At 38.4% G+C, this 17,446-nt stretch overlaps 1 protein-coding gene across 1 annotated transcript in view; it reads left to right on the forward strand.

Annotated features, from left to right (window-relative positions):
• Positions 1-17,446, forward strand: part of COL24A1 (collagen type XXIV alpha 1 chain) — a 144,167-nt gene that overhangs the window by 41,407 nt on the left and 85,314 nt on the right. The window contains exons 12-19 of the mRNA XM_065656280.1: positions 649-693; positions 5,498-5,551; positions 8,066-8,110; positions 11,408-11,461; positions 11,553-11,597; positions 11,993-12,046; positions 12,668-12,721; positions 15,355-15,408. Of these exons, the coding sequence (XP_065512352.1) occupies positions 649-693; positions 5,498-5,551; positions 8,066-8,110; positions 11,408-11,461; positions 11,553-11,597; positions 11,993-12,046; positions 12,668-12,721; positions 15,355-15,408 (405 nt within the window). The remainder of the gene's footprint in view (positions 1-648; positions 694-5,497; positions 5,552-8,065; positions 8,111-11,407; positions 11,462-11,552; positions 11,598-11,992; positions 12,047-12,667; positions 12,722-15,354; positions 15,409-17,446) is intronic.

Below are 17,446 nucleotides of genomic sequence, written 5' to 3' on the forward strand. Positions count from 1 at the left end.
GATGTTTGGGTGGTATTGCAATACAGGTTAGAATGGGAAAAAAATGTACAAGGTATAGCAATTCATCTGAGTCTTTGCCTAAAAGCAAAACTGATGTGAAGGAAATTAAATAGGTCATATCTAATTAGTCTAATCAATGAAATGCACTGCTGCTGTAGTTAGACTGGGAGCAGCTGTAAATTATTATTTGAATTGAATGTAGAGCTGCAAGGATTATTGGTATTTTTTTCTTACCACCAAGGTCAATAATCAGTATTTTTCATGGAAGCAATTTCATTCAGTCAATAATTAATATTTGTCAGTTGTCAGATGATGTTTGCAATAAAACCAGTCATGGAAACCTTAATCACTGTCACTCTGTGCTTGAGCTTTTCTTTGCTTCTCTTGAGCACAAAGGATATCTGGTCACATACTTCAATGGAAGCAGGATGTGGCCTTTTTTCATAGTTGTTCTGAAGTGGCCATGGTAAAGACAAGCAAAGTTTGTTTCTGCCCTCCTTTTATAGGACATAGTCTCTCTGATTATTTTCTTTTTTTTTTTTTTTAATGGTGGTTCTTCTCACAATTTTTCCCGTCAAATGCAGGTTTAATTACTTGAGTTTAAGTTGTTGAAGAAAACCTAATTATGATGGATTGTTTCTTTCTCAGGGCATCCCAGGCTTCCGTGGAAAAAGAGGCCCTAAAGGGAGACAGGTAAAGCTTCTAACACTTGTTTACAATTTCTGCTGCTAGCATAAATAAGCCTGTAATTCACTCTGTAACTTTAATCAGCTGATAAATGTTAGTTTTACTTTTTCCATAGATGACTTTCTATTGTTTCCAGTTCGTACTTTGCAGTACTGCCAATTCTTTGCAGGGTGTAACTATGAGATGTTCTGAAGTGAGGAACACTTAACATGATGTGTCTTGTCACTGGTTACTGATATCAGCTACCTGAGGGTTAAAAGATGACAGAAACACAAGTATGTTCTGTAAAATTAGTGTTAGCACAAGGTACAGATATGATGCAAGTTTCATAAGCCTGATTTTGGTGTTGGTTTGAATGCAAATCAACTGCTTCTAATGTCTGATATTTCTGGAATATGGTAAATTAAAGCTGTCCTCAACATATATTTCTACAGCTGAGAATAAACACAAATCTGCCAAGTATACATTATCAACATTTACATATTTCCTGTGGTATATCTTCAGTGCCAAGTGTTTTGTTTTCTGCTGCAACCTTATTATTTTAGGTCTTTGAAGCTATCCAGGAGTTTCCAATTTTAACTTGCTTGTGGTCTGAGACTGGTAATTGCGACAGCATTCTCCAGTTGTGCACTCAGTTGTGCTCAGCAGTTCAGATGACTTTCATCTAGCACGTTGAACAAGCTTGTTCAGCAGTAGCAGTATGATTGCCATTGTTTAGCCCTTGATGTACGCCATGAAAGTTGTGAAGGGTTCTGTTTAATTATGTGGTGTTTTCTATGTGATCTAACAGCAGCCAAAAACAAAGGGACTAGCCTTCAATAGAGTTCCTTTCGACTAAAAGAAAGGCATGCAGAGAAGTGTCATGAGGTTGATAGACTATTCTTTCTGAAGCTGCTATCAAATTGTTAAGATACAAAATTAAAGTACGAATCTTTCTCAATTGTTCAGCTAGCAGGATGGGGTGCTCCTGTGCTTGCTTGCTTATAATTCAAATTAAATGCTACTTTGAGTGAGCAAGAAGGGGTCTGTGCCATCAGTACAATCCAGTAGTTGGCAGCGTGTTGTGCTGGGGCGTCACCTGCAGCATTTCAAAAGAAAGAGAACGTGGATGGAAAGCAAAGGCTCGTGCTCAGTGTGGAAAAGGAAGAGGAGGTTACAGCAGGGTACTCTGAAAACGCGGTTTATGCTATAATCTCATTCTCAGTGGCAGGTTTCACTGAGGTTTCTGAGTACCTGTGTAGTAGTTTGTTTCAGTTCTTAACAGTTGGTGCTATGCATGCTGTGATAAGTGGTTATTTTTCATTTACAATAAGAGCACAACTTCTATCAGTGCCAGGCTATGCTCTGGTGAGGACTTTTATATAAATCAATTCAGAGAGGTTTCACATAAAGGGCAGAGCACCAAAAGCACCTCTGCACAATGTCCGTGACTACCTCCATTCAGTACTGACGCCTCTGTAATGTTGTCATTTCCTCAGTCCCAAGGTTCATTCCAAATTCTTTCGATGATCTATAAAGTACTTGTGTTTGACTGAAGGCTACTAATCTGTGGACCAAACCAGAAGAGCAGTCACATGGGAACCTGGCTTGAAGTACTTTGCTGGATCACAAGCTTAGAGAATGTGTGTTTAACCTGAGACGATGATCGCTGTGGTTACAACATCTCACGACACAGTGTCCCGGAGTTAACAGATCTGGTGCTTTGGGGCAAGGCGCCGACACTAAAGGAAATTTGTCATGGCAATTGCATAGTGCCTGAGGTCAGGCTCCTCAGCCTGTATTCTAGGATGTAACTTATTTCTTTGGACAAAACTTTTGTCAATAATAATTCTTGAGGGGAAAAAATACCCTGTGACTGGCAGAGATCCTTCTGGATGAAAACAGATCCCAACTACGATCTAATTTTTGGAAGGAAATGTTAAAGTGTAAGCAAAGTTAATACTGCAAGGGATTGTGCACTTAAAATTCAAAATGCTACTACTTATCAGGTTTATTGAATAGTTATTCATATTTGTAACAACTGTGGCATATTTGAAATGCCACAAATTCAATTACCAAAATCTTTATTGTGAAGATTATAGAGTGAGGATTTGTTTGAATTTTAGATTAGTTTTTGCATATAATGTATTTTAAAGAAAATACTTCATAGTAAAAGCATATGTATTAAATTTTTTGCCATTGTATGCTTGCAATATGAACTTTGGCTAGTTCTGCAGTATTTTTGATGCATTGTCTGTCCTGTTAGTATGATGCATAGTGATTTTACGTGTATACTTTGACCACATTTTGGGGAATGTTTTTATATAGTTTTCTTCCAAATGGGATTAGTTAGGGCCAGAGGTCAATGTGACAGAACAGACCTTGTAAATTATACCAATAATTTATTAGTCAAGTTCATTGTAGCTGTAGAAGCAGTTCAGGTTCTGTTTTATATAAAAATTATGAATAGTCATCCTTTGTATGCTTTATAGTAATGTAAAATGATAACATGTAATAAAACACTTCTTGCACAGTAGTATTATTATATTACTTTCAATTTTAGTTTTCCAACTGTTCTCCTATGTTGCATTTTCCTTTCATTTTTCTACTTTCTAAGATAGTTTTATTAGCATCAGTTAGAAGACGCATGCTGTTGAGAATGGGATTATGATGACTGTGGGTAATCTGTCCCTTTTGTAACTCATGGTATGCTGGATTCCTGCTATATATAAACATGTGATGTGTATCTGTGACCTGGTGACTGGTAAAACTGTCCTATTGCATTCTCTGTTTCACTTTTGATGCTTCACTTGTGTGTTTAAAAAAAAAAAGGATATTCATGTGTTATGGTAACTCTGCTTCTTCCAACATTTACCAATGGTAGTACAACCAAAATATTATGCTATTAAGGAAAGGGTAGTAAATTAAACTTTGCCTGTACATAGTACATAGGTACTGTCAAATACTCATTATGCATGTGTGAAATTTTGCAGTACATTTTCAAAGTTGTGCAAAAATCTAGCCAATGATGTACAGATTGAGAATCAATTAAATCTGCTTTATTGACCACTAATTTGTGAACATCCACTGCTTAAATGAAAAGACAGTAACACTATAAAGACCTGAACTATCAGATCTTACAGTTATGGCTACAGACTCTTATTTATGAGTTCCATGATCAGATCTTGAATACAAATTTCATTATTGTGAGAGGCATTCCTGTCTTTTGCTTTCCTGATGTTGCAGGAGAATGCAGAATAAAAACCTCCAACCAAAATCAACCCAAAAGATGGTCTAGGGAGTGTTAAGCATGTCTCAGATAAAGTCACAGTATCATGCATGATGATGATGGGAATAAAGAGCCTATTAAGTTGTTTCAATGTATTGTTTTAGCAGTGTGTGTGCATATATATTTGTACACATTAAAAGTTGCTTTAACTTTGATAGAATTTTGGATTATGTGATTACTAAAGCCAAATATAGCTTAAGCAGTGCTTGAACTATTTTGGTTTATTGTATGTTATTTTTCACCTCCTTGCTGCCATTCTATTTTGTCTTCCTGACTGCTGTTCATCTAATATTGTATGATGATGCATACCACTCGTTCCATTAAGGAGTGACACTGCTGTGCTAAATCCTGAGCTGGGCAGCTGGGTGTGTGTCCTCCAAACAAGGTAGATTAGAAAGGCCAAAGTAGCTGTACCTCTGACCTGCAGCACGTTTGAACACAGTCTTACAGGGGTGAGAGGTTAATGGCTCTCAGTACTGTTCCTGATACACAGGGAGGGGTAAAGGGCATTCAAACGTTGAAAAGACAAAAAACTGTGTTTGATATAAAAATTATTGTAAGGGTGGTATATGCTCCTTTTCCCCATGGAAATAATGAAAATATTGCATAATTCTGCTTCAAACTAATAGCATAAGTTTGCTATTAGCTTCACATGGCTCCTTCAGAGAAACAGTGAGATCTGCCTGGCAATAGTACTCTGATTAAAATTAATTTTTAAAAAATTCCCCAAGCCGAAAACCAAACCATTTTTCCCCAGCAACTCATGTGCTGCTTCAGTGGGCAACATCACAAAGAAGTAAAACAATCTATGAAACCGTGAGAGGAAGCAAGAAATGTAAGAGCCAGTAAAGTGGTGGATTTCCATTTCATTTTGCTTCTCAAGCAAGAAATGGAAATAATGTTTCAAACTTTAACACTTGACCTTGCCAGTCAGATTTCTTCCCTCTCCTGATAATATGGTCTCTGAAGTCAAAACTCTGATAAAATGAATGAGGCTTTTCTGTGTCTTGTTTATGTTATTGTTTCAGTCTCTAGATGCAGACTAAGGCGAGTGTTCACATTGGTAAGCATGCCGTTGTGCCAGAAAGATGAAAAATTTGATTTCTCATGAACATGTGTCCCATTGAGACTGCAACCATTAATGTTTGGGGAAGAGTAAGGAGAGAAAACAGAAATGTTTTAGGGAATGCTGTAGGTAACAGGAAAAGAATATTTGAAGTAAAACAACTTAAATAGAAAAAGAGGCAAGTAATACTTATTTAATATTGGTCTTACAGCATTCAGTCATCTTATTTTGCCCTGTGCTTACATTGTGTATAGTTACATCTTTTTTTGGTTATGATTTTAGGAGACAAACAATTAGTACTATTCTATTTCATTCATTTGAACTGTGCAGCTGAAACCTGCTTCCTGCATTCTTCTGTCTCTCCCTGAATCCACTTGCTGATGTCTGAATTTCTAATACTTATAGGAATTAAGTGTTTAGACCCCACCCTTCGTGTCTTGGGTGATAAACAACAAGCAATCTCTCTTCTGCTTTAGGGTTTTCCAGGTGACCTTGGAAACAGAGGCCCCCCTGGTCCAGATGGGAATCCTGTAAGTATCAAATTGTGTCTTGATTAACATAGCAAAATTTGTAATACTCAATATTATTAACTCCCCTCCCAAATGGAAAGGAGACTTTTGCCTCAAAAGCAATGTCTTAAAGTCCACAGGAAAATTTTGTACTACTACTTTTCTGTGAAAATTGCTAGGATAGTGGTCTAAGCAGTGATACGGAGTCAAGAAAGAAAAAGCTGCTGAGAGAACAGTTTTTGCTGCTTTATGTGCTGACTATCTCAAGAGTCAGATGTCTTGCTGTCCTCCTTGTGTTACTGATGAATGTTTTGTCTTCAAAAATTCTTGCATTGGCTATGACTTTGTATTCTTTATTTAAAGCGTTATTCAGAGATCGCCTTAACAAAATGGGATTCTGCATGCATACCTAAACCCTAGCTTTTGTATGCATATGCATTTGATCGCTGATTCCATCCTTTGAACTGTTACTGAACACAATTATGCTAGTATGTTGTTTAGTGCATTATAATCAGTATGATAACAGCTTTGTCCTTGGCAGCACGTGCAGGCTAAAGTGCTCTCATGGTGTGGTATTCAAACTGTGACACAGACGTGTCACTTCACTAGCTGCCCTCAAAGCAGCTTTGCTGTCTTGCTGTATTTGTAGGAAAACTCTGGCTGCAGACTCCAAACTCAGGTTTCCTTTGATACGAAAAAAGAGTGACAGGGCTTTGGGACAAAGAAGGGAACAGCAATAAATGCTGGGCACAAGAGCAGCTGATTTGAATCTGATTTTGTTGTTGAATGCTCCTTTGGAGACTGCTATCAGTTTGTGTCTAAAGGTTGTTCTGATATGGACCAGACTCAGCAACCGGGCAGAGATGGTCTCCTTTCTGAAGACCTGCCCTTTCCTGACACCCATCATAGAAACTGATTTTATAAAAGCTTACATGAATTTTGCTGGTGAGTTACTGACATTTTGCTGTCAACATTTTGAAACATGAAAAAAATTGTTTTGCATTTCTGGTCCCTGAGGCAAAGTTCCTGCTCACGGCAATGTTAGGTGATGTCACTAGGGTGCTTTTCATCTTGAAAACCCTCTGAGGGGTTGTGAATGTCACCAGTTGCTCTGCAAATGATATAAAAAGGGGAGTTCTTCCTTCCCCTCCTGGTACTCTCAAGTTTCTCTTCTTTCCTGATACAGCTCTTTCCACAAGATCTGCAGAACAACAGTACTTCAATAGAAACAAACTCACAAAGCCTGCATCTGAAATTACAGACTTGCACTTTACAAAGAAGCCTGTTTTAACACAGGCGTTTGCAAACAAGTTCCTTCTAATCTGCCAAGACAGCTGCTGATCTTACCACCTTCTCAGAAAGGCAGTAGCCCTGCTCCCCTCCTCCCCAAAAATCACCCCGCAGGGCTTGTTCAGGCAATGGGCCAGGGTTGCAGCTGCAGGGGCTGCAGTGCTAATGGGGTATTTACAGAGCCTGTTCCTGAGCTGGCAGTGGGGAGCAGGGGCTGCCTGGGAGGCCTGTGGTGGCAGGAACTTGAAGGGAAGACATTTTTTCCCATGTGCTGACTTGACGCTAATGACTTTTGTCTCCACGCCTAATTTCTTCTGCTGAACAGAGTAATGCCACCCTTGATTTCCACAACACCCTCTCATTTCTCTGAGGATGTCAGTATGCCTTGGAGGATGTTGCTAGAGCCATCAGCTTCCCTTGTGCGTAGCTTGGAGCAGGTTGGAGGAGGTGTGTAGGCACCAGAGGAGCTGGGAGAGCACAAAGGTGTCCTCTGTGCTGTGCCCAGCAGCCATGCCATGTTGGGCAGCTTCAGAAATGGCCCAGGTTTGCTTGGATGAAAGCTACCCTTCAGTGTGGGTGCTGATGGGCTGCAATGAACCCTGTGTATGATTTCCATTGAGTAGCAGGTCTCAAGTGTCAGGGCAGCCTGTGCGAGGTGTGCCAACCTGGAGAGCTACAATATCCCTTTCACAAAGGGCAAAGAGGCTTGACATCTCTTTTCCACGATGTTCAGAATTTTAGCCTCTGAGTTAAACTTGAGTGCAACAGATGCAGTAGTACTGTACTGTTGGATTTGTTGCTTCTACATAAGGTACAAATACTGCAGTTTGTATCAAGAAATAATTTTTCATAAAGAGCATAGCCTTTAGTTTGCAAAGGTGTTTCTTTGAACTGAGCTGGGTTTCTATTTATTTCTATTTATTTTCTATTTTCTATTTATCTTTCTCGTGGTTTTTTTCTACCCCCCCAAATTATTTTTTCTTATTCTCGCTTTAAATATCATGGTAACAAATCTCATATTCCTTGGTAATGCAGGAATGATTTAATGATGCAAATATCTTGAGATCTAATTCCACGATCAGGGATTTTAATAAGCATATTCCTCTATATAGTGATAAGCTGTCATTCTTCAAGAACTTTCTATAAAAAATCCCAATTGATTTGCTTTGCAGATCACTTTATTTATCATTGGGAATTTTTTAAAATGGTAAAATTTAGGTAATCTAAAATTCATTTTCTTTGAAGGGAATTGTTGGTGGTGTTGGTCCTCCTGGATTTCCAGGACTAAGAGTGAGTACAGTTTTATTACTTAATTTGATATGGCTTCATTGGAATAGTTGTCCTGTGTGTTTGTGAAACAATACAAACAAATGTAAGAATCCAGGGATTTAAGCAGATTTTGTTTTATTTAGCCATGATTTTAATTAAAATAACTCTACAAAACTACTCTCATATTGCTGGTATGGACTACTCCTATACTTGATTTGGATTTGTATGCTTATTTCTGATCTGGTGTGTCTGGTGGTTTTATTTGAAATAAACAAGTTTGTTAGTTTATACCCCTAAAGCCAGCATTACTTCTTGAAAAAGGGCAATATTTTCAAACATAGCTGAGGTGTGTGTATATATGCTGAAAAATGATGACTTTTTGGGGACAGAAATAGTTTTGCAAATGAGCCTCTGGTCTTCTGAGTTTAGTGTTTGGGATGACAAATGTGTGAACAAAAATACACATGGACAAGTGCTTACGATGTAGAAATGCCGCTCCATAAAGGTAGGGTGATTGTGTGTCCTTCCAACTGCTTAATAGATCTTACAGATGTATTAGGGTGTTTTTGAAGATATTTTATCTTATTTAGCCAAGACACATTAGAAATGCAACTCAGGAGCAGTTATTAAGAATTCTCCATAGTTTATAAGACCTTACTGGTACAGTAAGATTTTGCAGTTGAGCAAAATGGCCCAGCAATGTTTTCTTCAGGTTTCTGATCAGCCTTTGGGAGCTTCCAAAGCATCAGCAAATCTAGATGGGATTTTGAAATAAGGTCAGAACACGGCTAAAGAGCACTTCAGTATCTGGTGGCATGAGTCCTTTGTGGATACTACCACAACATGTAGGAATCATCAGTAAAATTCACTATTATACACTCCTGTGTCTCTGCATTGCATCGTATTAGTTACTCTGGTTCCCACTTTCCCAGTCAGTAAGATAATTGGAAGAACTGTGCTCTGTTCCAGAGTTTCTTTATGAGGGACCATTGCACTCTTTAAACTGTAGCAGAATTTCACAAGACCCTGGGGGAATTTCAGGTGACCCCAGCATTCCCAAGTACAGCTTGTGTGGTGCAGCCCTGGTCCTTGACCACACCTGTCTCCAAATGGGTTTGTGCACCCTGGCCTCTGTTTTCATGTGGCAGATGCCCACGGTCATTCAAAATTGTGTAAAGAGCTAGACACCTCAATGTTTGTTCTAAACCACTTAGTCAATTATAACACATTATGCTGTTATAAGATGCAATATTGAACATGAGATTAAATATATTATTCTGGCAGAACCCAACAGCATTAATTCAGATAGCTTGCCCAGCCCAGCTGTATGCAGCGTCAAGAGCTAATTATGTTTTTGTGTTTGTTCATGAGAACAATGGTAAAGTGAGCAGCATCAGCAAGCTGAGTCCAAGAATTCCTTCCTTCCATGTTTTCTTCAGTATACAAAGCTGTTGCCAAGTTCAGAGTTTTGGCTGCCTGAGTAGTTAGTCTCTCAAGATTTGCAAGGCCATGAGTTTTAATAAGATGAAGACTTTTCAGGTACTAGAGCTAGCTTTTCTTTTTTATGTGTTCTTGTTTGGGTTTTTTCTTTTTTTTTTTTTTGGTGTGTTTTAGTTTTCTTTTTCTGGTATCTTATCTTTTTGACAGGTAAAAGCAATTTGGTTTTAGTTTCCCTTGTCACATAGAAGTTGTCAGAAAGGTACGCTTTATGTAGCTGAAGTAACTTTTGTTTTCTATCAGGAAGTTTTAGCCAAACTGATAAGCATGTGCTAACATGTAGCGAGGATGTTTTAGATGAAGGATGATTTTTAAAATTGACAGACATATTATTTCAACCCTTTTCTTATCAGGGAGATCACTTTTTCAGTTTTATTTTTGTGTAGTCCCAGTTCTTTGCTGTTAATTTGGTCAGCCAATGTCTCCAGAGACTGGCACAGGAGTTTCATCAACCTGAATTTTGTAAAGCTGTTTTGGAACTTCTTCCCATTGCTTTTGTAAGCTAAATTTCCCAGCTCAGTACCCCTCTGTGATTTTTTTCAATCAATCCTATTATTACCATAAGTATGCATTTCAATGTACAGTATCATTAACACAAAAATGCTTTGCTGAACTAGAATATATAGGACAAGTAAGAGACAGCAATATAAACAATTTATCTTGGCATAGGCTAATATGACAGAATATATCATTTAAGCAGTCATGGAAAGCTAAAGCAATATGGAGTGGGGAGCACCACTGAGACGCTAAGTCATCAGTCTTCCTTTTTCTTCAGTGAGCCATGAGCCCAATTTTGGCTGCAGAAGAATGTTTTTGCAAACAGTGCTGAATGAGTCTCCAGAGAATAATTGATGTGTGCTGAACTGGAAGTCAGTAGATGTCCATCTCATCTTTTATGTGTCACTCTCAGCAAGTGGCAAAAGATTTCTATATTCATATTTGTTGCTAAATGCTTGCATAGCCACAGAGGTGTTAACGCTGTGGAGGGTTGTGTGGGTTGGTTGGTTTGTTTGTTTGTTTTTCTTTTCTTTTTTTCCACCAGAGGTAGACTAGGTAGGGAGAGATTTTTTTTTTCCCCCCTCTGTACTATAGTTCTAACTATTGCTAAATAATTTCTTATGTTTAGCTCACCATTTTTCATTAATGTTATTGCTGTTGCTGTGTTGATTTTTTTTTTTTTCTTCTTCTTTTTTAGGTTCTTAAATTTTTTATTTCTGGTTCAGTTTTCTTTTTCAAGTCATGAAACTGTCCATATAAATCCCAGAAAGGAGAGATGTAGTAAAGGCTTTGAAGGTACATGAGAACAGAGGAAGTTAGCATGCCTGCCAGAACTTCGGTTAAGTTTGCATACTTGGTATTTTAGAAGAATCCCATCTCTTTTTCTTAACTTGTAGAAGTTGCCAAGAGATGAGAAATCCTAGAAAAAGTCACTTTTTATGATGCTACTCACAGCAGAATAATTGCTTTAAGCCAAATGATGTCACGTAGCCCTAAGGACAGAGGGAATAGCCACTGAACATGCAGCTGTGCTACAAAGGAAAGCTTCCTTGTTCTGCATTGCCTAATGCACTGCTGTCTTCTGCTCACTACAGAATCTACAGGAAAAGGGGGAAATTTGGTTTTCTGTGTTTCCACTGATGTGGCTGAGAACTGTAAAAGTGAAGGGCTTATAATATAGATACCTTTTACCCCAAGAAATTAGCCTGAAAAAGATTTTGGTTTTTCTCTGTGGTGCAGAAAATGCCACAATCTGTTACCAGTCTTTAAATTACCCCATTTCATCAAATATTTAATGCCGTCGCCTTTCTTGCTGTCTCACAGGGAGACATGGGGCTGGCAGGACTGAGTGGACCATCAGGAATTCCAGGGCCTACGGTACAGTGCTAAACGATCCCACAGCCCAGTGTCTGTGCTGCTTTCCAAATTACAGACAAACATTGGATTTTTTTTTCTTTCATTTTAATAGGGTCTCCCAGGGAGTATGGGACAGCCTGGAATGAAAGGTGATAAGGTGACTTAAATATTTCCATTATCTTAGAGATATATTGTTCTTTCAGACTCCTTTCATTAAATCTTGAGCAAAATAATTTACTTGACAAAGCCTTCTTTTTTTTCTTTTGATTTCTATTATCTTCTGGCTTTTTTTTTTAAAATTACTTCAGTCTTACCATCTGGTGCTTTAGACAAACTTACTTCTGGACAGAGCAGTTACTATGGGGCATAACAAGATCCAGTGCTGTGTCTGTAGGGTTTCCTGGAAGAGTGCTTCTGTGCAGCATCTTGCATTGTCATTCAAAGATCTGTTTTAGATTAATTATTTCGTATTTAAAATTTTATCATTTTCTAATTCTGATAACTACCCCATAAAAGCCACATACATATGTCTGTATAAAATATGTTGTTTAGGGTGAACATGGCCTTGCAGGAGAGCCGGGAGACCAGGGGTACCCAGGAGACAAGGTAATTTATAATTGCACTGTTTTACAAAATTGTCCAATTTCAGCAACTTCATCAGGCTTCTGAGTCTCTTAAAATGCAACAAGTCAGTTGCATAAAAGTAGAATGCTGTAGTAAAAGTTACTGGGTACTACTGAACTAACATTTTAAGAAATGCTATGCTAATTAAAACTTAGTCATGGAAAGCAGCGAACAAGTAAAGGTCATGGCCAGCATTCTGGCTGCTGTGTGTTCAGTGATGTATAAAACAAGAAAAAAAATGATGGTATGATCTGAAACCTGCTAAGAAACTGTTGTAAAATATATTTTTCCCTTGAACCTTTGGGTTCATCTGCAACTCACCTGGACCAGTTGTGGGTAACAGCAGCACATGGTCTGGCATGCACCTTCATATCGTGAAACTGGGATAAATATCATCTTTCCTATTTGGCTAGTACATCAGAAGTCACTGAAATAGCACATCCTGTGAAAACTCTTTTGATGGAAGTTGTATGTTAGAAGACATTTCTCATCCCACAGAATTATTTCGAAGCCTGTTTCAAGTGGCAAAGTGTAGCAATCTGTTGCTTCTAACATAACAAGCAAGACATTATCATGTGTATCTAATAACTTTCTTTTTTTCAGGGTGCTCTTGGTTTACCAGGACCCCCAGGGATCAGAGGAAAGCCAGGACCCCCAGTAAGTTTACACATCAATTTTTGCTCTCAGTATATCACTATATGTTGTTATATTTGAGGCCTGTATCTAGTGGAGTGCCTCAAGGGTCAGTTCTGGGACCAATACTGTTCAATATATTCATCAATGACTTGGATGAGGGAATTGAGTGTACTATCAGCAAGTTTGCTGATGACACCAAGCTGGGAGGAGTGGCTGACACGCCAGAGGGCTGTGCTGCCATCCAGCGAGATCTGGACAGGCTGGAGAGTTGGGCGGGGAAAAATTTAATGAAATATAACAAGGGGAAATGTAGAGTCTTGCATCTGGGCAGGAACAACCCCAGGTTCCAGTACAGGTTGGGGAATGACCTATTAGAGAGCAGTGTAGGGGAAAGGGACCTGGGGGTCCTGGTGGACAGCAGGATGACCATGAGCCAGCACTGTGCCCTTGTGGCCAAGAAGGCCAATGGCATCCTGGGGTGTATTAGAAGGGGGGTGGTTAGTAGGTCGAGAGAGGTTCTGCTTCCCCTCTACTCTGCCCTGGTGAGACCTCATCTGGAATATTGTGTCCAGTTCTGGGCCCCTCAGTTCAAGAAGGACAGGGAACTGCTGGAGAGAGTCCAGCGCAGGGCCACAAAGATGATTAAGGGAGTGGAGCATCTCCCTTATGAGGAAAGGCTGAGGGAGCTGGGTCTCTTTAGCTTGGAGAAGAGGAGACTGAGGGGTGACCTCATTAATGTTTATAAATATATAAAGGGTGGGTGTCACGAGGATGGAGCCAGGCTCTTCTCGGTGACAACCAACAGTAAGACGAGGGGTAATGGGTTCAAGCTGGAACACAAGAGGTTCCACTTAAATGTGAGAAGAAACTTCTTCTCAGTGAGGGTGACGGAACACTGGAACAGGCTGCCCAGGGGGATTGTGGATTCTCCTTCTCTGGAGACATTCAAAACCCGCCTGGACGCCTTCCTGTGTAACCTCACCTAGGTGTTCCTGCTCTGGCAGGGGGATTGGACTAGATGATCTTTTGAGGTCCCTTCCAATCCCTAACATTCTGTGATTCTGTGATTCTGTGTGATTTGATACTTCATATCTTATGCTTACACTGCGTGGAATCCTCTAGAAGGTACTTAATTCCAAATGCACGAAGAATAAGGTCTAAGCTGCTTTTATTTCTAGTGACTGGTTAGTGAGTGAGTCAGATCTGAATATGTGAGATCTTTCTACAGAGATCAGTATATATGTCAGATTTTAATACGGGAGTACTTAGGATATTAGATATTCTTTGCGGGGGAATAGACGTGTTGGTAATGTTTGAAACAAATCCAATGAGAGCTTTGGGAGCTACCAAGATAACTATTTGGGCTATCTGGATTTGGAGAGACTCTGGGAATTCTCATTAGTAATGGGCAGGTATTTCTCAAAGGGATAGGAGTAGTCATGAATTCTAATATTTACTGATTTTTAGCAACTGCAAAGGCATCTGTACAGTGCTGCCACTTCTGCTGGTTTGTAAATGCTGAGGCAGAAAAGGCATTGCACAGGGTTACCTGGCTTCTTCCTCACCTGTTTTTAGCACTACTGTCTGCCTCTTTTCAGTGTATAATTAAAAGCTGACAATATCCAATGCTATTAAAGAATTCATCACTCAAGTCTCAATTTTCTTAGGTGCAATGAAACCACTATCTGATAAACCTACTTAGACCTCATTAATATCACAGGCCCTGAAACTCAATAAAAAAAATTTTATTTGTCCCAGAGAATTTATAGTATAAACATTAACCCTGCAAAACCCACAAATTTGCTTAAGCTTCGATGGAGAAACTCGACCTTTTTTCCTTCAAAAATATAAGCATTTTCATTTAAGGGTAAGCATGTGAATTAGCCTATTCCTGAACAGTTGTGGATTTTAAGCACAAACCGAATGTTACTAACTTCTTGAGTTATGTTAAATTAAGATAAGAGAACTCAGTCCTGTAAGTAGTATGTTTAACTTTGTAGAATACATTTACACAAAACAATTTATATTAAAAACAAAAAAAAAGATTTTGCAAGTCAGACTTGAATTTTGCTCAAGGAACACCTACCTATGGCAGCAACAGCAGCAAACTTTTAAAAATGTGGAAGAACAGATAGAGAAATGTTTTGGTCAGTTTTTATGTGTGTCAGGATTTGTATATGATAGATTCACAAAACATGTGGATAGGACCTCATTTAACTATTATTAATGACAAAACTGCCATTTCTTTGACCATGTTTGGGTACTTAAACTATGTAGGTAAGTATGTAAACCAATAGCCATAACAGTTACTTTCTGTACTTTTAAATATCACATAGCTTTGTTAAGAAAACAGTTATATATTTCAAGGACGTTTTTTATACAACTATTTGGACCATCTGAAAACTCCCAGTTTAATTTTACTAAAGCTAATTTGCACTTTTCCTTGTGAATTCAAAGATATATGAAGAACTAGTGTAATTGAGTCCAAAAAGCGGCTGTTCTAAGATTTCCTATTTAGTGCAAAAATCATCTCAACAGTTTTGTTGGCTTTCTTTTTGATAAATGTTTTAAAAATCTTCATAACAATCTGTTGTTTTTTTTTTTTAAAAAGAGTAAATTATCATTAAAAATCTAACTGTGTGGATTTTTTTAAGGGGAAAATCGGAGAACCCGGATCCCATGGACCACTGGGTCCTCCAGGACCTGAGGTAAGAAATTGCTTGATAAGGTAAATAGAATGTAATTTACTTCTAAACTACAAAAATCAGAGGTAAATGAGTTTGCTTCACAAAAGACTGTTGTCTTAGTAGAATTAGAAAATACTTTTAATCCAGTCATATCCGATGAATTCCTTCTCCTCCATAAAGTATTTTTAATGCAAAATATTAATATATAGGATTTTCAAATAGAAAGTAGTTCTGTATTTGCTGATGTGATTAGGATTTGCTCTCTTTTGAATCCAGGTGTTATTGATTGCACCTTGAATGAGGTTCATGTGATTTCTCAGGCACACTTCCATTCATGAATTCTACAGCATTTTTACAAATGGGATTTTCCAAGCCTGGTTGCATATTTATCTCTTACAAAATAATTTTATTTGCAAGGTTTGCAAAGAATAAACACCAGTTACATAGTAACCATTGCCAATCACTTCAATCTAGCAGCAGTTGCCAAAGAACTGTATAGTACTATAGAAGTCTACACAGAAACTAAGTCTCTGAATTGTTCAATTCCAGTGCTTTTTGGCATTTATGCCATGGCCTATAGGAAAAAAATGCTGTGGACTGTACAGGAAAGACATACATAGACAGACATACATATATATGCTGGAGAGATGAAAGCAAAGAATGCTGATTTTTCTTTTTAATCAGCCTCCTCCAATGGATGCCTTTTTAAATATGTCTGGAAGATATATATTAGTGATGATGGTTGTTCTGGCCTTACAAGATACAATAACTCCGGGACCATATCTCCTCAAACCAAACTTGCCTTTTACAAAAGGGAGCCCAAGTCCTGTTATCCTCAAAGAGCAAATTACTGGGCTTTATCACTTTGTTATAGCTCCTCTGAATCCCAAAGAACACACTTTCTTATTGGAAATGAGTCATCGTTGAGAGAAAAGTCACTGTGAAATGTGTTGTAGCAACACAAGATGGTCTTTTCAGAATAAGCCAATATGTTTTAGTCAATAGGGAGAGAGTATTTTCATGCCCTTTAGTTAGAATGAAAAAGGCACAAAGCCTGTGCATGCTGCCCACAGCTGTCTCCCTCTGTGGCTCAGGATTTTAGGTTTTGTGAGCCTCTTCTGTGTTAGCAAAAGAGATCCTTGCGACATCTCTTTGTACAGCTGCTAGCAAGGAAGACCTGTGGCAGGTTAATATCAAATTGTTGGTCTTGAAGCCTGTGTTCTGGTGACCCTGGTGCCTGTCCTGGTAATGGTTCATAGTTACTTATTCCAGCCCAGGCAATCTGTTCCCTTAGGCCTGGGGAGAAATTAATGTTTTGGATCTAGTACCCTCAAGGCAGATACTGCTGGGAAAAATTCCTATCTGAAAAGCTCAGCATTTCCTTTGGCTCAGGGATGCAGAATTACTTCAGCTATTAGAAGGCAAATAAAGTACTTTATCTTAGATAATTAAAGCTGGACTGTCCAGGTATTTTTCTTCGAATAATTATCTGCAAAATGTCAGGTTTAGAACTACAAAATGATGTTTCTCTTAACTTTAGTCACACAAGACAGATGCAAATAAAGTTCTCTTACTTCATAAAAACATGTTCACCATATGGCAAAATAACAGAAATAGAGGGAGATAGGACAGAAGTATACCAGCATCTTGAACAAACTGGAAATTCTAGAAGTTCTAAAATAAAAGGAATTTTTAAAAAAACCTTAAAACTGAAGATTGTGTCTTACTCTCCCTGTTACTCTGTCTTATAACAATAAGCTCGTAGTTGTTGCCAGAAGTTATTTAGACACAACTGGATGTATGAAGTGTGAGCAATTAGTGCAGATTTTCCACAAGAAAAGCCTACTGTTGTATATCTAAGCACATCTCTTCTTCCAAAACCAGACAGCTAGCAAGTCAGGTAGAGCTGCTTTCCTTGTACCTATTTTGTTGTCTGAATGGTCAGACTTCCCACAACCCCACGTAGAAAATGGACATTACATCCTATACTACATCTTCCTCTTAATGGTTCTGGAAACAGCAACATGTGATGAATTAGTGTCTTACAAGGGAAGTACTT

The sequence above is a fragment of the Caloenas nicobarica genome, chromosome Z, assembly GCF_036013445.1.
Source record: "Caloenas nicobarica isolate bCalNic1 chromosome Z, bCalNic1.hap1, whole genome shotgun sequence".
Classification (NCBI taxonomy): Eukaryota; Metazoa; Chordata; class Aves; order Columbiformes; family Columbidae; genus Caloenas; species Caloenas nicobarica.